At 43.1% G+C, this 24,980-nt stretch overlaps 1 protein-coding gene across 4 annotated transcripts in view; it reads right to left on the bottom strand.

Annotated features, from left to right (window-relative positions):
- Positions 1-24,980, bottom strand: part of SGCD (sarcoglycan delta) — a 318,158-nt gene that overhangs the window by 108,908 nt on the left and 184,270 nt on the right. For 2 of the 4 annotated variants that reach the window (XM_027718527.2, XM_027718531.2), the window contains exon 3: positions 16,292-16,477. In XM_027718527.2, the coding sequence (XP_027574328.1) occupies positions 16,292-16,477 (186 nt within the window). Of the gene's footprint in view, positions 1-16,291; positions 16,478-24,783; positions 24,847-24,980 lie in introns of those variants that run through there. The other 2 variants (XM_039385243.1, XM_039385242.1) reach the window with 2 other exon arrangements.

Genomic DNA, 24,980 nt, shown 5'->3' with positions numbered 1-24,980 from the left:
GAACTGGATTTCTCCTCTCAAGGAGCCACCTTCAAGGCTGAAGACCCAACTCTGCCCAGGGGCTATGCCAGTAACAGACTCACCTGGAAGCCAGGCTTCCTTATGCAAGACACAGAGGTAGCTCCTATATGGTGCATTCATCTAAAATACTTGGAAAACACTATTAAAAGTGCCCTTATTTCAGCTCACTGAGTATGAAATACATGCATAATATTCAGGAAAGATACCAGAAGATAATTTTATTGCTATAATAGCCCATCTTACTGAGAGTCCCTGAAGGCGCACTCCACAATCCAGCAAGCACAGGAGTATCCCAGTGGGTATGTCTACATTGCTTCTTTAAAAGAAGAGGGAAAAAAGAGTTCTGGGAGCAGCTGAGAGCAGAGCTTATGGCTTATGGCCATACTTGCCTCCTGGCCATGCAGGGGCCTCCCAGATGACGTGCAGAACCTCCTGCAGCGAGTCTTGCCATTCCAAACTGCCTCCCAGCAGCCTGAGCCACCTGGCCTGCTTGGATCCCTGCGGCCCCTCCAGGCTCCAGGCAGTGCTTCCCAGGCATGGCCTCAGGCTGAGCTCCCAAGCTTCAGTCTGGAAGGGCAGCAGGCTTTGTGTTGGGAGTTGTAAATCCCCCTTGTGTGCCCTGCTCTATCTGGAGACCTGGGGCAATCAAATATTTAACCTACTGAATAAGAGAACTCCCTGCTAAGAGGAACAGCAATTAAAGACCTGCTGACTCATCAAAGGGGAAGCGACACAGTGGGGAACAGAAACATTCTGAAAGAGCCAGACCTCTGCAATGCACTGGGCCAGGAATTCCCTTTAACAGCATCCCAAACAAGCTGGGAACAATATTTGTTTAAAATCCCCAGTGAGGAGCTGCATCATCAAGAGAGTAAAAAACAAAGGAAAAAAGGGTATTTTGAAATTTATGAAAAATATGTCCTATATTCTGCAATAAAAATGATGGAAGATGGCAGCGGATGCCAGGAAGCTGACTGTACAGCCAAGGAGCAGTGGAAAACACAGCTTTTTTTGAAAACACAGCTTTTTCTGCAAGCCCACTTGCATGTGCATGGACATATGTTTTATTATGGGGCCAGTCCTGTTATTTCTGCTTGGTATCTCCTCCTGTTCGTGCTGCTTGTTGGCCCTGAACCAATGCCTTGGCTGAAAGAAGGTGCGTGTGATCACAGGTACTGCATCTTCAGGTCACAACTGATTTTGCCTGAGCAGAAGGCAGTGTGTGTAATTGCTGAATCTGTGTGCCGATAACACTTAAGGAAAAGGATTAGAAGGCAAACCTCAATTCCAATAACTCATCCATGAGCCTAATGAAAGCCAAACTGGACCTGCAGACACTAACAGCCACCTGAGCATGGCTGCTGTGAGTACCCAGGACAAATAAAGGCCAACACTATGTGAAGTGACTTGGAATCTTCTGTGATTTACTGTCAGGAGACATTAAAAATCTAAGAAATCGAGAAATTCCTACAGCTGACAAAGCTGAAGGGATATTTATGACATAATTCCACACCCTTATAGATAAGCATGTGGCATCACTTACTGGTCAGCAGCACAGTACTGGAGTCCAAACCTTTGTGATTACTAGACAGACTGAGCACCTTCATTGCTGCAAAACCATGCTTAAAACCAAGTAACTGCACAAGTCATTACAGGATTGGTGACTTACAACCTGCCAGCTGTTCCTTTGGGAAAACACCCTTGATATCACCATATGGTTTACTTCCCCAAATGTCATAACAAAAGACAAATAAACTTTCTCTCTGCAATATCAGAGGTGAAATTTAAAAGCCACCAGGGCAAGCCAAAGCTGCTGTTTCTCTCCACTCCAAAATGTTCCTCTGCTTCCTTTTCCACACACCTTGCTGGTGTCCTGCAAATATTCCCACAAAATTACCCACCTGTGGAGACAATATTCTATTCCTCCACCTGAAGGTCACTCAAGCAAATTCTGTATACCTCAGTTCAGGTGCTCAGTTTGGCTAACCTTAAAGCAAAGTGCCCTTTAAGTGCATATCACTTTGGCCCTAAAACACTTAATCATTAACAATTTAAAGCCAAAAGGAATTTAAGTGAGTTAGACATCCTGTAATAGGCCTTTTGACTAGGGCCATTAGGAACATTTTGGTTCAGTTCAGACATAATTTATCATCCTGAGTGGAATTTACCTGAAAGGCAGGCAGCACCTTCTGCTCTTGGAGCTATTCTCTTAAAAAAGAAAAAAAAAAAAAAAAAGAAGAAAAAAAAGAAAAAAATCCATTCAGCTTTTCTGATTTTCTAAATACCTTAAGGTTATGAATACCAGATAGCTTCCAGCTAGGCATTTACTGTGTTTGTAATAGCCAAAACCCATCTGAAATCTCCCGAGGCTAAATACAGAGGAGAGAGGAAAAAAAGTAATAATTTTATATTCCAATTCCTGGTAGGAGAAACCTGCTGAAATAAGGTTAAAGCAGTGTAAATTGATTGGTCTCCTTACTACTGCTTACCTCCCCAGTTAATTATCACAGTTTGGCCAGTTCCTGAGCCAACATACAGCTTTGCTGATCAGGATAACCACAAAAGCAGCAGAGCTACCCCAGGACCTCTGCAGCAGCATCCCCTGACACCAAGGTACTTCTGGATAGCAACAGTAAATTAAGAAAAGGGCACAGCTTAGCTATTAAATAGCAACAGGGCCATAAAATAAGACATTTCAGCAACTATACGTGATTTTTAGGCTGGTGTCAACTTACAGTGATGCTCCAGTTATTCTGTGGAATAGAAAGTCTGACAGCCTCTATAAGAATGGCTCATTTTTATATGGGAAACATATAAAAATGCTGATGCGTTATTCTGTTGTATATAAACATGAAAAATAGCAAAGGTAAGCCAGAAAAGGTTTAAGTCCTTCGGAATTTAATAGAAAAAATATCCAGCCATCTTTCTGAGTGATTACAGAAATTTACATCCCTATCACAGAACTGTGAAAGATAACAGAAAACTGCTGGGATGAACATGTTCTCTGCTTAATTTAGTAGATTTTGAATGTCATTTCTACCAAACCATAGTGATTTCATTACTGTTAAGTTTTAAAGATTTCTTTTTCTATACAGACAAGACTAGAAAGGGTATGAAATACCTGAAATACATCTCAAAATCCCAGAATATAAAAATACCATATTCTCATCTTACACTGCTAATAGTGACATGTGTTACCTCTCTCTCCTCCCCATAATTTGAAAATAGCCATGCCATCACATTTCTTTATGGCATGGACGATCCTGACACTTCAGCTGAAGAAATTTGGGTACAGCTGGGCTGGCAGGTGTCAGCACAGAAAAAAAGGTTGTATTGAACAGAAAGGTTCATTCCTTTGATTATAACAAGATGATGCTGGATGCCTGACTTGGCATGGTTTTTAATGGGACTAAGGTCAAGAAAGATGGGAACTTATTAAAAATAAATACATCAGATTGCTTGTTGTTTTTACTAGCAAATATGGATGGGTGATGAGGAAGGGAATGTGTACACTCTGACACTACCTTCCACTGCAGATTTTTTAAAAAATCTAATTTTCTCATTAAAACTCAATGGAGACACCTCTGATTGGACTCCTTATCCACAGGATAAAAAGGAGGTGCAGAAAAACAGTGATGGAGCAAGTCTACAGTAAGGAAGACCACATCACATCCATCAAAGTCATCTGTCCCTCATCCCCACGACACGGACACAGTGACTGGTTACTGCCATGTGACTGCAGCCAGAAAGTGTGGGCAACTGCTCTGCTTCCACCCTCCATCGTTTTAAAGGATTTTCACAGGAAGCTGGCAGCTTTGGTAACTGATTAGTGTATATTACTAAGACAATTTGCAGGGATTCTATAAGCCAGAAGGAGCCATGCTGGGAGATCTGCTTTCTGTCCTAAATATAGCAGCACGAGAAACGAAATGCAAGTGCCAGATTTCAGTGGGATTTCCCAGGGTGAAATGCATTGCACACATGGCTCATTAGAGACCTTTAAAACAGAAACAAGAACTACAGATTGCATCAGTGTATTCCCTTCCCAGTGCTGTTACTGAAAACATTTTGGATGAATGGTGGTCATTTCCCCACCATGGATCTCATCATCTCTCTACACTTGTTCTCAGTGAGCATTTCAGCCAGCTCCTCCAATATGAGCATCACTGATAATTGTGACTGAGCAGTGAGTTCACCCATTTAACTTCACATTTCTTATTGGATGGAATAATTTTAAGAACAGGAAAACATGCAATAAGGAAAAGGAAGGAAAGAAATGAGTACAACAGATCAGTTTACTCTCATTTATTGGCGTATAATTATCCACTATTTCCAGGTTCCTGTGCCATGTTTCCCAAGCTGGAAGCCTGCTTCAGCAAGACTTCAGAGCACAGATTTGTAGTTGTTTCCAGCTATTTCTGTCCACAGAGCTCTCTTGGGTCCTTGAATGTGTTTTGTACTGCATAAATCCTCACAGCATCTATGTATGTGTTTTAAACTGACAAACTTAATAGGTGCCTTTAACATGGCACCCTGCAGATTATTACCAATCCAAAGCAAGAGTCTCTTCTGTTGCTTATAAGGGGGGAAAAAAATCAAAAAAACCTCCAAACCAGGACAGACTCTTCCTTCCAACTGCCCAGATATTGTCTATATCTCAGAGTTTACAGCCCTGTCCTTTGCAGCCTGCCTTCTGGAGCTGTACACTGTCAACCTGTTCTCTCCTCTATATCTGTGTAATCCCGAAGCGATGCCACACATTTACATCCCTGTAAGAGGAGAACTGAGTCATGCATCAAATGACAGACTTCAGCCATGTCTATTCAGCATACTCTACAGGCAAAAATGGAATTAACTACCTTCCCAACCTCAGGCTTTGACCCCACCTGCAGCACAGATTTCTGCCCTCAAGTGGGAAGCCATGCCTTCGTGCAGACTGCTCCTGTAGGGAAATCTCTTAATGCCATTTTGGTGAGTTCAAGTTTGTTATGAGTTACAGTGAGCTGCTCTCGCTGGTATCTGGGAGGATGGGAAATGACTGCGGTGGCTGGTGCTCCTGTGAGAAGGGAGCAGAGGATGCCCCAGCTCCTGTTGCTTTGCAGGAGTCCCAACATCGCAAGAACAACAGGGTCTCTACTGGCCTCAGCCTTCTTATACACAGAATTGTTATTCTAGCCCTGAATATGTAAAAGCTCCTCATTCTCATGTCAATATAAAAAGGGCTGACAAGGCAAACTCTTCTGCAGAAAAGCTTCCTAATAGAAGAAAGGTGTAACAGCAGCAAATGCAGCTCCACTGGGAAGAAGAAAAGAATTACATCAGCCTTCTAACATACAGCCTTCCTCTTGGGCCACATACAAGACTGAACCCTGTATCATACTAACAAATATCTTTGGTCAGTAGGTCTTGAAATGCAACTTCAAATAAAGATGAATCTTGTCTTTTAATCTATACCTGCTGGTGAACTGAATCATTCTCCCTTCTAGACAAAGCAGTTTTCTGTAAAACCGCAGCAGAACTGCTAAAATCCATCTGATCTTCCCATAACCCAGCCATCAGCTGCTCAGGTCGAAGTTCCTCCCCTTCACAAGGCTCAAGGCTTTGCTGCAAACCTTCCATCAGTCTCTGTTGATATCTCCCTGTAAATAAGTGCTTGATTCAGAAGTGGTGTGTGTGTACAAATGTGTAATTAGGAGGAATTCCCTTTCCAGTATACAGAGAAAATTCAGACTATACAAGGCATTTGATCTTCTAGTTTCCTAGAAAAAAATTCCTTAATGTGTTGTTTTGAAAGATTAAATATTTGTTGTCAGAAACAATACCACCCTACTAAATAATCTGAATCAAAATCAGCACCTACACACGTCTTCATATATGACTTGCACCTACACGAAGTACAAAAGTGCTTCAGGACTCTGCATAAGGAATCAAAGCAATTTTTTTCTTTTTTTTTTCCCTAAAATGAAGATGTGCACTTTTCTAAGAATCTTTGCTTGCTAAGAATTAACAGAGGCAGGTCACAAGTGTTTTCATGTTTTTACCTGCAGCTGCAACTTCAAAAAATATGAGAAATCTCCTGCTGATGAACAACGATGTTTCCATTTCTGACAATTCACCCATAGCCCTTTCGGAGGTCACTCTGAAATATTTCAGTCCATCTAGAGATTTTATGTGTTTCAGTGTACATTAAAGAGAACCTTCAGGATAATAAAGAGCAGAATCAGATGCACATTCCTGCTAACTTGTGTGATACAAGGCGGTAACAAACAAGGCAAGAACACAGGAAAGCAGAACGTTCTCATGGTTTTCAACATCGCTATCTTCAGTGCAAAGAATGAACAGCAGAAAATGGCCACGTCTGCTGTCACAACATACACACTTCTATTTTTGTCATGCCTGTGTTCACATCTGTAATACAAGGAGGGGTTTTAACAGACCCGAAGGGTGCAAGCAGAAAGACGTCACTGCCAGAAGCTGCACAGAAATGCTGATAGTTGTAATTAGGCAAAACGTGTAACTGAGATGCCACACCCTGGAGTTGGAGGTGGTGTCTTTATCATGAGGTGCCACACTCCTCCCCATGTCACCCCAGACCCCTCCAGCACCACTCACCTCTGCACCAGCCGGGCACCACGGCCCCTCGGTCAGAGGAACAGGTTGGTTCCAAACACCTGTGCCATGGATGGGTGGTTCATAAAATGTCACCCCTGCTGTAGGAACACACTCCATGCACTGGGATTGCTGGGAATGGTGCTGGTATGACAAGGATACACTTTTTGCAGCAACAAAACTGTTGTCTTGAAGCCTGGACAGGTGGAGGTGCAGAGAGATGTCTGAGGTGTTCCCAACCCCAGAGACTGTACTGCTGCTCAACCCCAAACACCTCCAGCTGGCAAAGCTCCTATCCTGTGTTTCACAGAACACACTAAGCCAAAGGTTTAGCTAATAATAAGCAAAATACTATTGGAGGTCAACGAGAACTGTACAAAACCAGAAACCTGTGAATGGAAATGAAACCATCAGGAGGACTTAGGCACCTGCACCCCTGCATCCATCTGGACACTGCCACACAGCACAGCAGCTCAGGAAAATGGGATGTGCCCCTGGACTTCTCCTAAACACACCACAAACCAGTAATTAAACTTTAGCTGGTTAACCCACACTGAAGAATCATTTGTGAGGACCCTCAGTCACCTTAACTGCATAAGGATAAAATAATTTTCAGGGACCCTCTGTGGGAGTAAACTTTTCAGGTTTGGCTTCTTTTTTTTCCTTCTCCTGTGGTGGGGTAGATACTCTAAAGACTTCAATTAGAAGCAATTACTGGAGATGTAGAGGCTTCTCTGAGGTTAAGCTGCCCTTCATTTTCCCAAGAGAAGCCTTTAATTAAATGCAAATAATCACAAATTTCATATAGCAGATTGCCATAATTTCTCAGTTAGTTACTGGATCTCATTTAAAAAGGAAAGAGGTGGGCAGTAGTGCCGGGCGGATGCGAAGTAATGAGAACTCAAGAGGTCAAGGCTGAATTACCTGCATAAATCTATTCCTCTTCTTTAAGTCTGTCTGTAACCATCATCATTTCAGTGTTAACAGGTTGTCCTTCATGCAAGTGCACTGGAGTGTAATCCCATAGAAACTCAGGCCTCAATACAAATAATTACCTCCGTTCATCTTGCTGTTGACCACGGCAGCAGCAGCAGGATGGGTAATGGGGAAGGTGCAACTGAAGTGGAAATGACCAGAACTAAAACTCAAGCTATGATGAATTCAAATGATATATTCAAGTTCATCTCCACTGCAGAGCTCTGGAAGAACAGGCACAGGAAATGGCAGCACATATTTTAAATACATCTGTCAAATCAGGCATGGGAGTGGATGAGTGGAGAAGGGATAACACAGCGTCTGCAGGAGGGGAAAGGCAGACCCCGCACAACCTCAAAACCCTCAGTCATCAGAGCAGGTTCTGACAGTTGCGGAAGGTAAACAGAGTAAATGCACAAGTGTGGGGAGAATAGGGCACTTATCTCTTATTCTTTTTATTTAGCCAAACACGAGCTCATTCCAGCAAACAGGCAGCACTGGGGCTTCACCCAAGGCAGATGAAGGTTTCTGCTGCTCAGCACTTCACAGTTTCCTTCAGTAATTTACAGTTTAAGAGAGAGCCACCTCCTTCCCCTTTCCATGGATCGTGCTCCAACACAGGGTGCAAACAGCAGGGGTTTGGGACCAAATGCCAGGAAACATTTTCTGAAAAGTTGATGGCTTTGCAGTTCCAGGACAAGTGGAAGGAGGCATGGAAGCTACTCCAAACAGCACCTCAGCCTGAAGGCAACCACGCAGAAGAGGTGCTTCAGAAGAATTATATTTTTGTTACAGCAATGGCTGCTGGGTTTTGAAAGCCTAGAAGGTCATTGCTCTCTGCTGTGCAGAGAGTTCAGGAGGGATGTTGGGAAGCTTAGAAGGAAAAAAGGAGCTCAAGGAACAAGAGAAGCAGCAGTGGAAAACTTACTCTATGGCTCAGCATGGCGTGTCATTTCTGTGTAGATTTCCAAATTAAATCATTTCTCCTACTGTACTGTGAGAATATGGGGAGGGATCAGTTTGTAAGCTATTCAGAGGAATCACTGATTATCGACACTTTAGAAGCAAGCTTGTTTTTGTTCTTTCGCACATTTATAATAATACCTTTTACATGTTCTCTAAGAGACAAATCTATCTCTGCTTCAGAACTGCTAGTCTGAAGATCTTTTGTTGGCACTGAGATGAATGTTAATAGGAAATATCTTATTTCTTTAGATGAGAGAGAAGCTGAGAACAATCCCCTCTGGAGGGAGGTGACAGGAGGCAGGATGTGGGATCAAGAGTTTATGACTCACCCCTTGCACAGCCCACCAGTGCCCTCACTGCTGTTCCCTATCACCCTGTGAGCAGCATTAACCCCTCCTGGGCTGTTAACCCTTCCCATCGTGCTCCCCACATCACAGGATGTGGGGCCCCAGCAGACAGGACCCTCTCTGCTCACAGACAGAAATGCCTGGAAACGAAACATTATGCCAGAGACCAAATGATTAACCTCACATTGCAAACCACCCAAATCCCTGCCACTCTTCCCCCTTCTCCATCTTTTTGTATCCCTCTGTTCTTGGACAGATCAAACAAAGCCATCTTGTATTTTGAATGCAATGAGGTGTTTTCCTGCTGTAGATATACACAAGACCAGTTATTGAGGCTCAAGAGCCTGGCCCATACAGCATCTGCCAGATGATGGTTTGCCTGTACTCATGCACTGAACTGCAAGTATGAGGAGATGGGTATTGCTGAGTTTTCAAAAGCTTCCTTCAAATCAGAAGTAGTAATAACCAAGAGATGGTGGATCCTGAGGTACCTGGATGTCAGGGCTAAATTCCCTGATGTCCAGTAGGAAAATAGCACCGATAAAAACTTTTTTCTGGAAGGGGGACATTTATAATATCTCTCACGTAGTAAGTACAGAGCTTATGCAGCAGCTTCTTTCACAGTAGAAATGCTAATAAATAAGACTGCTTTGTTCTGCCTCTGAAAAATTCAGAAACTAAGTATGTTTGAGATATTCCTTTCTCCTGGATGCATAGTTCTGTTCAGATGGCTATGAACAGTGGCAGAAACATCTTAGAACTGAGAGCTGGAAGCCTGTCCATTGAGATGGAAGCACATGAAACCCAGCCCAAAATGTTTGAGGGGAAAAGTCCATCTGCCATCATAACACTGCACCACACAGACTGCCTTGTGCCATTGTCAAAGAAAAAAACCAAAGAATTACCTAAGTGACTGCAGTGCAGCATATGCAGCTCGATTTAGTGGTACTAGTACAAGACTTACTTTTTTTTTTTTTGCTCCCATGGCATAATCTGTCAGTGTATCCAATGCCATGGCAGGCCTCTGAAAAACTCAATGGTTCAGCAGAGAGTAGAGACAATGAGGTAAAAATATGGGGAGCTTTCATCACTTTTCGTTAACAAGGAAGAAGAAAGTTTATGTGCTTGTGCTGGCTGAGGAAATGTGATTATTAGGATAATAAAAATGAAATATTATCAGAGACTGAGGTTTCAAAGGTGTAGCACTAGAAGAAACTGATGCACTATAACTCAACAAGTCACCAGTACCAAATGATTAACACCATGGGGGATGCAGCAATGCACGGGTCAAACTTCTAATAGCTTCACACAATAACCTATTTAAATGACTATAATATGACTATATTATTCTAAACTCCAAATGAGTGAAGGCAAAAACAGTACTATATGTATCTTTAAAAAAAGATAAGTAATCCCAGTTGCTTTTCATGCAGAAACACAAAATCCACCGGGAATGAAATTCAGATCTCTAAAAAAGAGTAAAAGAAAAGCATAGCAGTTTTTTCCGCTCAATCTAGAGGAAAGAAATTAGAAATTACTGTAAAAAACCCTGCAACTAAAAAGCATTACAGTGAAGAGCTTGATCCACTGATGTCAGTGCCAAGATTCCAGTTAAATTCCAGTTGGTAAGGATTTCACCTGTAGGAACTTCCTCACTTGACAGTACAATTACTCATAGTATTGCTGGTGTTGTCAGACCACTACAAGATTAACATCTTTATATCAGAAGATGCAGTCCATGTGAATGAGAAAAGAAGGGAAATACACAAAGTTCTTGGGTCATGCAGGCAGTCCCAGAACAATTACTTGCTTTATAGAAAGAGCAACATGAATTAGGATGGGAAAATGCACAATTTTGTATGTGTGTGTGTGCGAGGGGGAGAGTGAGAGAGAGAAGAGCTTCACTCTTAATAAAGATATAGTAATATTAATTCTAACTCAAACCAGTTTTAGCTGACTGATTACAGTTGCCCTGCAAAGCCTGAAAAGCCGAAAAGATTTCTTTCCCATGTTGGCCTTACCATTGCAACTAAAGAGACCCCAGAGAAATCATGTAAAGGGAATATAAACAGCACGGCCTTTTTCTTCTGAGGCAATCTCTAATTTAAAAAAAAAAAATAAATTAGAAGAAAGTCTACTCCTTTAAATCTTTAATAGAAGAATCCTGCCTGTTAGGGCAATGAGCTTTCCTAAGTCTAATCCATCTTTACTGCTGTGTTATTACCCCACTGTTTTCCTGTAATTGAAATGTGGCAGGTAGTTTACACACAAGAGGGAGTAATTGTATTGGAAATAACCGTTCATAACCAAATTTTAAAAGCTCATTTTTCATATCAACTTTTAATAAAGAATGCAAGATAATAATGATATTTAGCATTTGTGCCACCTACAGCAGCATTTTGTCTCTCTAAATTGCCAACATTTCATTCAACGATGCTAAAACAGACCCCTTCAGCAATGAACACAGCCTGAGGCAAAAAAAGGAAAAATCTGAACAACTGCAGTCATTTGTTCCTGTTCAATTAAAATAATAAAATATGGCTCAACCTCATGCTGAAGTGTGTAAACCTTCAAAAAAACCTCGTGTGGTTATGGAAGGAGAACACAAGAGTTGGCACGTGCTGTGGTTCAGGACTCTCCAGCCTCAGCCTGACTGGGCCAGGGGGAAAAGATTCCCTTCTCTGCACTCAAAGGAAAGTCCACCCTAAACCCTGTCTGTAAGTACCACATTTACATGTCTTGTAAATACCCCCAGGGATGGTGCTCTCCCAGTTTGGAGGAACATGTTAAGTTTGGCTCACAAAGGGACTCCTGAATACCAAGTTGCAGAATATTTTCCTTACAAAAACTAATCTGAAGCCTTCACTTTATGTGATCCTTAGAAGACAGTTCTCCAGGAATTTCAAGCGTTGCAGGCTAATTAGAGGGAAAATATTATTTTTCCATTTATTACAGTTTACAGTCTAGTAGAACCTGCCACTATACAGGACTACAGGATGCCATATGCAAACAGCTTCTGTCCCAAAACAATACAATCCAAAGCAGGCTAACAGGAGCCATGGATAGAAATACCAGCAAAGGGCAAAGGAAAAACAAAGGGTCTGAAGTGGTTTGATGGGTGGACAAGTAGGTGGGTGTCTGACATTTAAATACAGCCACAACAGGACACAGTTTTCATCTCTCCTGTTTAGAGCTCTGCCTGCTGCCTAACAGACTATAAAGGAGTACTAATGGATAGTGCTTCAGATTCCTAACACCATTTAAAATACCAAGCATTGTGCGCTACCCTTGTGGAAAGAGGTCAATGTGCTGTCATTGCCCATCATCTGAGCCTTCTAGCCTTGTACTGCTTAAAATAAGGATATTGGTTTGCTGTGTTTATGCAAGCACATCTTTTCTTGTAATATTCAGAAGCTAATACAAGAGGAAGCTTTCAGAAAATATTTTAAGCTCACTAGTAATAGCTGAAACAGAGATCCCCAGCACATCATCGATGGGCAGCATAAAATATGCATGTGCTAATATGCACAGTTATGGGCAATCCTGCTGCTAAGGAGCTACATTACGATTAAGAGGAAGGGTTTTAAGAGCTCTGGTTCGAGCCTTAGAATTATGTTGGCACATAAGAACCCTTGCAGGGGCTGTGCCCACCTCAGCTGAGCTCTGTCGAGGTTGAGCCCACCACAGCTGGAAGTTGACACAGCTGGAGGCTGAGCCCTCCACCCCACCAGTGGCACAGCAGGACACAGCCATAGCCTTCAGACTTAGTGGCTCAGTCACACACACAGCCCACAAGTATTAACATATTCTCCCCAAAACCAATATATGCAAAACATGCAGTACTACCAGGCTTGTCCAAGACCTGAACAGAGTTCCTTCTACCAATATATCATTGGAAAGTTGAGCACTGGATGGTGGTTTCTACCTCAATTAGGTTAGGCCACCTTCGCAGTACATTTGGGTTTCAACCCAAATTGGTGGCTCTAACCCAGATTCATTCCGTGGTTTGGCTTAAAATCCAAGCAAGGTTTAGAGGTAGCAGCCTTCCCAGAGCTTCCCACAGTCCCAGAGTAGCACAGCCAAGATGTAAATGAACAGGGTAAATGGAATTGTGTGTGGGAACCAGCTGTGGGACAGGCAGATGACATTTGAGGTCCCCTCTAGGCCTGTTTTCCATAGGGCCTGAGACTGATAAAGGCATTTAAACAAATTGAGTATCAAATAACACAGGAGAAATGAAGGATTGTGCCAGAGGACAGAGTAGGCAGTGACCAGCTGTCCCCACACAAGCATGATACTGCCTTGACAGCCTCATGTAAAAGGCAATAGCCACACATAAATTTATTTAATTCTTGAATGTTCAGATAAAAGCAAAACCTAGAATAAATAGTGATGTCTTGCTTGTTAAAAGCCACTGATTGGAAGTTTGCAGCTTGATTTCACAGGAGTTGTCTCCTGAACCACAAACCAGTGGGGCACATAGAGGACAGAGAATTTAGGGTTGGACCGGGAAGTGGAGTGCTTGGATACTGCTAGAACATGCATGAGAAGGTTTGTTTTTTTTCCCTGAGACTGTCTTGCTTCATCTCCTCCCCCCTTCTCTACTCCCCACTATCAGCATTTAAAACACCCCCGAGTTTTCTTGAGCAGGTTTGCTGTGCTCATTAAAATACTGTGAGCACTTATTGGCTATAATGAGCATTATTAAATTCTGGTAAGTGCCAGGACTGTTCTGTGGAGTTGAACAGACTCAGATTCTGGAAGGAGAGGTGGGAAGATACTGGAAACACCATATTTTCTAGAAGAATAGAAAGAAAAATTTTCCCCTTCTTTTTGCTCTGCAAGCACTGGGGTAACTCAGACCTGTTAAGCAGCAGCTATTGCTTACCGACTACTCAGATCATTTCCCTGCCTCAGAAGGACTCTCAGCTCCTCTTATCAGAACAGGAACAAATTAAAGATTTTTCCATATTTGCATCTGCTCATTTGATAATTCTGCTACATTTGTTACTTAGAGATAAAAGTCTGCCTCTAAAAATTCACTTAGCAAAGTGGTTTTCTCAGCCTTAGGGAATGGTGCAGGACGGATTGCAGAGCAGGATCCAAAGCAGCTGGCGAGGCTGCGGGAGCAGCAGGAGATCAGGAGATGAATGGGTGCATACTGGGGCAAGGATCACATTTTACATGCCCAGTTCTTATATTTATTTCCAATTGGCTGTGTCAGAGACACGCACCCTGACTAGTGTGGCCTTGCCTACAGCCATAAAGCTGTTCCCACTGCAGGACTCAGCATGACTGTCTGTGTTTTACCACCAAAGGCCATCACCTACCAACATTAGTAGACGTGAATTAACTAAAACCATATACAAACATACTTTACCCTGGAATAATCCCCAGTAATCAGAGGACAACTAAGGAAACAGAATTAGACAAGAAATTGAAGATCAGTGCATCCCCTAAAAAGCCAGTGTAAATCCTAGGGTGGAGAGAGCTGCTGGAAGTAGGAGGTCTCTGTACATATCCCTGGGAGACAGCACTTCAGCACGTGGCCTGCAAAATGCAATGCATCACGAGAGGGCAGTGAGGGAGGAAACAGCAGCGAAGTTCACCTGACTTTCCAAGCATCCTGCAGAGAGCTGACTGACCACCAACAAAGAGCAAAAAAAGCACAGGACTGACATACTGAAGTTACGTTACTACAAAGAAATAAAGTTGTATTCCTGAAAAGTGATAATTTGAAGTTCTGTTATTTTGTTCTTGGGTTGATACCCACACCACTCCTGTGTGACAAGCATATGACCAACTCTTCCATCACCTCAGAAATACCTATTTTTCAAATACATTAATCTAAAGACCACAGTTCAGCATGAAATGGGTACCAAAATCAATTTCACAAGATTAAATAACTGGTTTGGTTAAGTATTAATTGCTCCAGTTTGGTCACTCTTTGCCCACTCACAGGAGCTTTTTGTGGATTACTGCTTTATAATTACTTGCTCCCTAAGCACACATGCATTGCAATTTTCTGCACACCTTGACAGCTTCCTGGTTACAGAAAATGAATGCTACATGTTCCCCTGACACAGCATTTTATCTGCTGGATACAGTAAACCAGAGATTGTTTATTCAACTTCTCATGGCCCATTAATGACATAATGTAGGACACAGCTGTTCAGGACTGCACAAGACCAAGGCAGAGGAGGAAATGCTGTGAGACTCCAAACATGCTGCTCAAACCAGAGCTTGACTGGGAAGGTCCTTGGAAGTTGTCTAGGGGAATTTAGCCTTACAGCTCTCGCATGAAGTAAATCCAGGATTAAAGCTGAAAATTTTCTCCTGAAGACTCAAATGATCTTAAAATATCCCCGTCTGGGCAAGGTGGCAATGACTGCTTTGAAGAAGGGACCAACCATTTCATTTTCACTCTCCTTGGCCAAATTATCTACTGAAAAACTAAGACTTGTCATACATAAAGGCTCACAAGCCCTGGAAGTGGGCTGTGCCTGGCCTGTCATGTCCTGACTTTCAGTGTGTGTGAGTAGGAGAGGTAAAGCTCACTCTGTAAAAAGACAATTCAAGGTCAAGGCACATCTTGAGATCTCAAAAGGACCTTGAACAGACTTTAAGTGATGCACAGAGTGCTCTGGGCCCGGAAGGCACCATCTGCCCCACTGCAATCTACCTCCCAGTACAGCTGCCCAACATTTTACTAGGGACTTCTGGAAGGCTAACCCTGGCCAAGGAGCAGGAGGCAGCAAGGTAGAGCTGCTGGCAGGACTGATGTGCACCGAGCCCAGCATGACAAGGACAAGGACAAGGACGTGTTCCACCTAAGTACCACACCTAGGCAGTTACCCTGTGAATTTTATTTCTCTTCATGAAGCTTCCAGAAGCACACCATTATGGAACAACATGAATTTTCCCCCCAAAAAAGCAAATCCAGTTTCTAATCTTCCCAGTCATGGAGAAAAGCAGGAAAATCTAAGAGAAAGGCTCAAACCCATTCTGGATTCCACACCCCAGTTCAAAATAACCAATTTCAATAATTTTAAAACATTTTATAAGTGAAATTTAGGTAAGGTTGGTATACTGTTTACATATATACATCTATATATACATATATACATATATATACACATATATAGCAAGTAAGAGGAATGTGATTTTCAATGCTGAACTGATTCCTCAGCTTGGCAATACTGCAGACATCTCCAGCAGAAAGAGAGGATCACTGGGTAAATTTGCTCTTCCCTGTAATAAGGATTATCCATGGCTACTAAACACCCCATTATGGAAGCTGTATCTGAAGTCATGCTCAAAGACCATCACCCCCCCTCATCGTTCCCAGACCTTTCAGGGTAACCCCTACTTACAATTGTGAAGTTCATAACCTTCAGAATCCAGATGGTCATAGCAAGGTTCACCAGGATTAAAATCATTAGGAGCAGCACAAAGAAATAGAGGCATCTCTTCCTCCAGCCATAAATCCCCACTTTGTATACCTGGGGTCCTTCTGAGGTCTGCATGGTGCTCCGGTGCGCGTACTGTTCCTGAGGCATCTGAAACGATCACAGAGAAATCACCACGTGTATTCAGTGGCAAGAGAAAGCTGATGATAAAAGCTGCTTGTGTCTGTGCCTCCTAGAGGGTTTTGTTTTTTCTTTTTCAGAGTTTACCGGCTGGGCAGCAGCTCTTTGGATACCTTGTTTCTGCGTTATTTTTCCTTCTGCTTGCTGCGTGCAGAAACATAACAAAAGAGAAATTTATGTGTTAAATGTGTATATCTATATTTATAAATACACATAAGCACACTGTCTAAAGGTATCCTACAGAAATCACTCTGGAGTGACTCTGTTCACTGCCCCAGGTTTTGCAAGGCAGGCACTCCAGGGCCTCTAAGGATCCTGAGGGGAAAATTTTGCATGCATTTTGTAAAAGCAGTTGAGTTCAGCAGTTTGTTTGGAAGATGCAATATGACTTCTCAGAGGTTTAATTTAAAAAAAAAATCATCTCAAGCAAAATCATTCCTTCCAACCAAAGAAAAAAGTCAAAGGGGAAATGTCTGCCTTTCCCCTTACCGCACTCTAACTTTGCCTAAACAAGTTAACATGAAGCACAAGTTTCTCCAGTTGCCACATCCCTAACAAATTATCCCCAAGTATCTATGCTGGTTTAAAAAGGACTCTGATATCCTGAGAGGGTGAGCCTACTTAGACAACATCAGAGGCCAGAACTATGGAAAGAGGGAAAGAAGGAAAGCCAGTGCTGAGGAAAGCAGCGCAGCAGCATCCGCAGGAAGAACTGCTTTACAGCTCCCCATGGTGAACAACCTCCCCCTCCTACAGCCTGGTACCTGGTTGGCTCCAGGCAGTCAGGGATCCGGCTGCCCTCACCAAGGATGCAAAAACATGGATGCTTTTAAAGGGCATCACAATGAGCTGGGACAGGGACCCAGATCACAGCCACCTCCCAGTGGCTGTGTGCCACCAGCTGTGCGAGCACGGGAGGGGGTTGTGGAGGTATTTGGTGCCACTTGAATGAAAGTATTCATGTTCTCACCCTTCACATTGAGGTTCTGGAAAGCCACTTTCACAGCCTTCCCCAGGGATTGGTTTTTTATGTTTTCAGACTTTTTTTGATGCACAGGCTGAGGATATAATCTCTAGTAACACACAGCTTGCTGAATTTTTTTGCATTTTAGACTCTAGACAGATAAGAACCCTCCAAAGACATTCTTGCACTACTAATTCCACGAGCGCCTTCCTCAGTATCTGGCACTCACATTTCTATGCAGTGAGTTACAAAATTTACATCACAGGAGGGAACAATGCGAGTTCCTCTGTGGGAGTGTGATCTGTGAGGTGAGAATGAGGCAATGGTAGAAATGAGATGCTCATGGGGGAGAGGAGCTGGGTCACCAACAAACACACAGACTTGGAGAGAAACAGACCTTTTTACACTGCTACAACCACTCTGATCTGTACAAAGGGAAAACTTACACAACAATAAATTACAGAGTTTCCACTACCTGGGGGAAATTATAACCACAACTACTGTACAGTCGAGGATTTTATTGCCTAATATTTTAACAGGGTATCCTGGAGAGCACATATTAAATGCAGCTTCTCCCTTGGAGAAAATGAATAAATTGCATTGCTAACCCTCTCAAACCATGGAAGAGGTTTGACCAAGGAGAAACAATATGAAATATCCAGCTAAAAATACCTCTTTATTGCAAAACCTGTTTATTCACTTTATCTCTTTCCTGCTCTCGCTCCTTTTTTTCTTTACTTGCAGTCTCTAGGACGGAGAAAATAGCATATCCAGCTGGGGTAAAACTTTACAGACATCAAAAGAATTTACAGCAACAGAACACAACCACAAAGAGCAACCTGCATCCATGCAGAAGCCTGGTGTTGAGAATTTCTCCAGTTCTGATAAAATATTTAGCTCACAGCTGCCCTAACAGAGACAGAGCAACTAAAGTACTACAGCACTCATGACGAGTAAGACTTAGTAATACAGAATCAATTTAAAACAAGAAAATAACTCAGCAATTGTAGATAGCATGTTCTTTCTATACAGACTCTCACATAGCCACATTTAAAGCAATATATGATTTCTAGCTAGTGTTTCCTCCCTGAATTGTAACTGCTACCAAAAAAAAAAAAAATGCTCATGTCTGTAGTTTTCCAGGAAGACAAAATGATGGACACAGAGTGCTGAGGTGTGTTAAACCAACGAGCAGAATAAGAAGGTCTGCAAGGCAACTACATGTGGAACCAGCTATATCCGCTATCAATAATCTGTACTGTGTGGGAGGGAGAAGTATGCTAGTCATAATTTACATTTTGGCAACGTTTCCTAACTCAAACACTAAAAACAATTAAGGCACCAGAAGAAAACAGTATTGCTGTGAAAGAACATCCAGTGTCTGCACTTGCTAGGTGATATTCCCCCTTTCAATTACTGAATTAAGGGGAAAGGTGGCGGCTGCTGCTCACTAGGATTCTTTTCTTCTTCTTCAGGAAAATACTAGGAACTACCACTTAATTATGTAACAGGAGAGAAAAGATAATACTGAAATAAATATACAAATTGGAAAGGAGAATGACATCTTCCAAAAGTCAAACCTAAAAGTGTCTGCTTGATCTGAGAGGGGTTAAAGACACATGTGCACACCACTGGACCACTACCAGTGTATGGACAATCCCATTTACAATACAAAAAATGCAGCATGCCAAATCTTTGCAATTTAGCCACAAATAACACAACTATGACTACAGAAGTGTAGCCTGGAACGTGGGTGATTTTCCAAATTCCAAAGAGTTCTTTTTGTTGCACAAAAAAAAGTAAAATAAAAAGTTTTTGTACAAGAGCTGTACTCTGAACACCGCAAACAGGGCCTGAGACAAAATCCAGTCCACTTAGAAAAACTATTCATCCTTTTGCTTTAGCACACCTTAGAGATATGGCCCACGACAAGACAGATATATATGGTTTTTTAAGGCCACTGGAAGTGTTTTGTCACCACATATGCTGATCTGCACAGGCTGCTTGACAAATACTTCTCCAGAGAAGCTTCAGCACTTTCCTTCAGTAAAGCTGAAACCAGGCTCAGTCAGCTGAGGCACCATAAACCAGAACTGGTATTGAGATTCCAAAATCCCACCTGCCCTCACCAGTTAAGGCAAATCTTTGTTCCATGCCTCTCTCCCTCCTCCCACCATGTCCTCCTGCCCTGGCAGAAAGTTTCTCACTCAGGATGTGCAACCCACAGTAATGATTCACCAGGCAGAAAAGTGTTTTACATGCCCAGGAATGAATAAATACCTTTCCCATACAAACAACGGTGCTGTAACATTCCCTGGGCATGCTGGCCCTGTAGCCTTAGTGAGGGCCAAGAGCAGGGTGAGGTACAGCACAAGGAATCAATAATGCTTCTCTGCCGTGGGGGTTTCTTTGATCAGCACTTAAATGATGTATGTTTAGTAATAGAACAATTTTAAGCTTAAAGGGGATGCAATCTGGGAAGGTGGCTTTTCTCTTACGAACCCTCTTGAAATTTGCTGCTGAAAATGTCCTAGAGCTCATGGGAACAGCTCACTGCAGCAGGGACTGAACACCCCTGAGCCTTGCACAGCCGACAGTCTCCTCTCCCGCCTGCTTGCATATAACTGAGGTGTAACAGCTTCATCAGAAAAATGAAGAGCATCTGACCCCAGGCTAACCTGAAGCATGGTGATGGGAACATGTTTCTAGAGATGAGAGAAGGGTTCAAATTCCCTCAGGTCTTGGACCTACATCTCCCACATTCGCCCTCTCTTTGTGTCCGTATCACCAACATCCTCTTCTCTTTCTCTTTGTTTTATGAAACAGAAACCTTTTCTTTTGGGCTGAAATAAGCTAAAAAAAACTCCCCTAAAAACCTTCAGAGGTGCTCTCTGCCATATCACTGGAAGGCAATGTACTTGTATTCACTAGCTGTAAATGCTCCACAGATTCATCCTCTTTAATTTCTCTGTCTTTTAAGTGCACAGTATCCACCAGGTTCAAAAGAACAGACATTTCTGGAGCGTGACTGAGAACAAAACGTGGCATGAAGAAGAGTGTTTCGAGCCATCTATCAATGAGACATTTTGCGTCTCTGCTCCCCATAAAACTCTCTCAAGTTTGACACCCCCAGGTCTCTTAATCCACCAGTTTCATGGCCCAAATTTGATTCATGGCCCTGCACGTGGGTCAGACCACAGACCAGATCTCCATATAAAAGATCAGGCTTTGGAAAATTACATCTAACTTGCAGCTTGGCCAGCAAGGGCTGAGTACTGCAGAACAGCCCAAGGGATGAAATATTTGCTGGGAAAGTGTAATCTCACAGTACTTTTCTCCAGGACCATCTAAGCCATGAAACTGGCCTCTTCTACACTGATAGGTGTGGCAGTGTGGCCTCTGCCACTGGTGCCTCTAAACCTTCATTCTCTGCTTGTCTCTCTACTTCTGTCAACAATTCCCATCCCTCCACATGGGGAGCAGTTCTTCCATGAGTTGGGAAGACCATCATCACTCAATGCCCACTTCTCAGGTATCACCGCTATGTGATATGTGTCCAGAGAGACAAAAAGTAAAAGGAAAGATCCTAAGGAATGCTCTCATCTTTTATAACTTGTCTCTATCAGTGGGGTACATCACATGTAGTGTTCTTCAAATATCCAGATTCTGGCAAACATAAGCATATGAACAAGCTCCTTCTGGTCTGCACAGTCCATTGGGGCATGCTCTGCCTAGTCCACTGGAAAATATCTCTTTTCCCATCTCCACCTCTTGTATCTTACGGAAGTTGGACTCGCTCAGCACAGGTAGCTGGGGAGACCTTGGGGATTCATCTCCTGGTACAGTATTTCTCATCCAGATCCCTCAATGTTCCAGGCTACCCCCTACCTCTAACATCTTGAAAGCTCATGTGATTTCCCCAGTTGCCAGGGCTGACAGCATTTCAGCAACAAATGTGCTTGAGGATAAGTGCAGTGCAGAAACCTCAGCTTATAAACCAGTAGCTCTGAACAGATGGACTAAACCAATAAGCTGAACATAGGACTTCTGCTCTGCCCTGTCACTTCTCTGCATTCAAAGAGCACTTACAGTAAAACTCTAAACCTATTAGAGTTTGCCAGAACAAACCAAAGCAACAGGCAGCTCCATCCCTGAATAGTATTCCCTAAACCAAAAGTGATATTTTATTATGCTGCAAGAGTCTGTGAGCAATGTGATGTTACTTTTGCTTCTCTTCTCTGAGAAGGAGAGAAACATGTCTGCTTTCTTATTTATGAGTCTCTTCCAAATTTTAGACTTTCTTCTCGATAGTTACCTTGTCTCAATACTTTTTCAGAATTAAGAAGAAAATGAAAAGTTAGCAAGGAAGAAAAAATTTCTGCAGTGAGTTCTTTTATGTATCAAGCCAGTCAACAGGGAATGTCTTTCACAAGATGCCCCACAATTTGTCGCGATATGTTCACGCCGCATGCAAACACCACACCAGCCTTGCTGCATTCACACGCTGGTTCCTCTGCACCACTCAGAGCATGTGAAGCAATTACAAGCCTCTGTCCATCGGTGCCAAGTTTACAAAAGCTCTTTCCCACTGGAGTGTCTCAAAGCCGGGTGAACAAATATGAGAACTACACCAAAATAGCCAGCAGCAGGTGTGACTGCAGGAGGCTCTGTGAACAGAAAGAGGAATATAATCAACTGAGAATCTCGAATCAGAGAGCAAGCTACAGGAGGTGATACTTTGCAGACTTCTGCCCCAACACACTCTCACCCCAAGTACCAAGAAAAAAAGTTATGGTTTGTAGAAATGTGCAAAGCAGGATCATAATATGGATTTATATGGCTGGAATCCAACCAGCATGGCACAAATTGAGAGCTGTGGGCTTGAGCATGTGCCAGGATCCAGAGTACAGTCTCTGCAGTGATCCTGCTCACACAAGTTAAAACTTGTTCTGTGTATCTTCCCTCCACCATCTTCCCTTCACATGATGTACCTTCTGTGCTTATGCTTGTTCTTTTGCATAGACACATTTGCTTTCTGGTTTTCTGCTGGGAAGAACCAGGAGAAGGAATACACGTATTAGGGTGGGCTAATGGCTCTCTTATCTACACGCTTCCAAGATCAAGAGACCCTCTACACTCTGTCCCCACATGCACACACCCTTCAATCCTCCTGGATTCAAAGCAAAGCTTGAATACTTGACCCAGGTGGAGCTGCAGAAAGGTCACTTCTGGCAGGGGGAGGCTCAGGAGCAGCTGCCAGATTTAGGGAGGAAACACCAACTCCCTTGATTGAACCCAGCCCAGGGCATTGCAAAGAGCCTCTCCTGCCCTTCCTGGACTCACACCCACACACCAGTGTCTCCACTGGGATTCCATCAGGAATGTGTACAGCAAACAGCCCAGCTGGACACTCGGGACATCCCATGATCCAGACTGATCCCACACCTGATGAAAACCTCAACTGTGTGTCTCATACACATGTGGTTCTGGAGCACCTCCACAGCCAGGCACATCAGTGCAGCCCTGGCTGCTGTTGGCTAAAACAGACATATTTCAGTCTTTTCATCTCTCTGGCTCTTCAGTGCTGATGATCAGATCTGGGAGGTGGGATGCTGCACGATCAGAGGCAGGAACTTGAATTTTATTTTATCTTTTTTTAAAGAAGCTTACAACTAACTTCTTTTTTAAAGAAGAAGATAGGAGGCTGACTGGATGCCTAAATTAACAGCTGCTGAGAAAACCAATAAAGCTCCAAATCTGCACGGTAAGATGGTAGCCTGCGAAGGCTAAAGTAGTCCAGATCATATGAGACCTTCATTTAACACAGCATTTTCACTGCAAGTGTATTTTATGCAAAGCAAACTTTGAGCTTATCAAGCCTCTTAGTTTTCATCATATGCCTACCCCTTCCATAGCTCATGTCTGTCCTTCCTCTCATTCCCTTTGCCCCCATCAGCCTCCAGGAAGGCACAGTACATCCATGTCTCTTGTAGGATGCCCTTTCTGCACTCCAAACCCACAAAGTCCTCACTTGGTTCAAACCAACTTAACACACTTCAGCAGCATTACTGGGAGAAAGCTCTGGCCCTGCCACATACTCAATCTGATGCCTTTTGGTGGGGGACCTCTCCTTGTTGCTAAAGTTTTTGGATTGCCAAGATGAATGACTGCTTGAGCCCGGTAGGTGCAGTTCTGCTGGATGCAGGAAAAGCAAACCGTGGGTCTGCTCCCATGAACCAGCCAGAAATGCTTCGCGCTGTCCCACTGTATAATTTAATGTCCTTAATTCATTCCTTGTTGAAAGGAAAAAAACTCAACACCACCACAAAACATAGCTGAAAAGCAATTTCAACACATCAAAAAACATTGCTCTGAAAATCCAAGGAAGAGGCACTAGCAGAGGCAAGGAAGTTTGTGAAGCGACGCGAGGCGGACTCCTCCTGACACCTCCATCCCCTGACGAACGCACGTTCCCAAACTCCCGAGCCCAAGCCTGCCATATAAGGTGCTGATATCTCTGCAAAGGCAAGACAAGCTTTAATGCTGCAACTAAAAGGATGAGAGAACATTGCCTAAATCTGGCAGGCTTCTAAAGAGAGAGCGAGCTTTTCATCATAAATGTTTCTTAAGTTATTTGGGGAAAGAAACGCAAATCAGAAGAGAAGTTGCAGATAGAAGAGTCCCTAAATTATTGTTTTTCCGTCTAATCTGCTCTATGTGGCTTCTGACTGTGCTGTCTGTTGCAGTTTGCTCATGCTTTATAAAATACAGGAAAAGAATATGCAGAGAAATCACAAGGCAATGATTATTACTGAGTTACTGCCTCTCTTCACAAGCTCACTGTACTAGGAATTGCCAAACAACCCCCAGACAAAACATGCTTTCAACTCATTAAACAACTACAGTCCAATGTACTTATAAATGTATTTACCGTGGCCAAATCACATTTTTCATCTAAATCTATGAGTGACACATGGTACAGAGCCAACCTTTCGATGGCTTCAGGTTATATACAGACTTATTGCCCAAAATGAAAAAGTTTGGGATTATTTGGGTGTAGCGTTCCCTCAGTCAGAGACGCAGCGCGGGCGTTGCTTTGCCTGCAGCATTACTATCGACACAAATTTAGCCAGAAACCACCACCCAACCTCAAGCAGCTCCCAACCCTTCACAAACATGCCACAGCTTCCCGTTCTTGACTTTTTTTTTTTGCTCTGAACAGCAGTCTGAAAGCGAGAAGCCCCTCTGCACGAGTACAAAAGAAGGGCAAAATCCCCCCAGCCGCAGCAGGACGGAGCACGGCAGCTCTTACCTCTCCCTCGGTGGTGGATGAACACACGGAGGGTGCGGGAGGCTGGTGAAGATGCAGCGCAGTGTTCGGAGCAGCACGAGGCCTGGTCTGTGCTCATGAGCTGCCCCTGTCAGATTTTCCAACAGCAGAATTGCAGCCAAGTCCCTGCCCATGCCTGAAGAATTTCCTGAACAGCATTCCCGTTCTTTTTGTAACTG

The sequence above is a fragment of the Pipra filicauda genome, unplaced genomic scaffold, assembly GCF_003945595.2.
Source record: "Pipra filicauda isolate LSUMZ 115617 unplaced genomic scaffold, ASM394559v2 scaffold3_size10097308_pilon, whole genome shotgun sequence".
NCBI lineage: Eukaryota > Metazoa > Chordata > Aves > Passeriformes > Pipridae > Pipra > Pipra filicauda.
The sequence above is the reverse complement of the archived record's forward strand: the minus strand, read 5'-3'. Positions and strand labels throughout refer to the sequence as shown.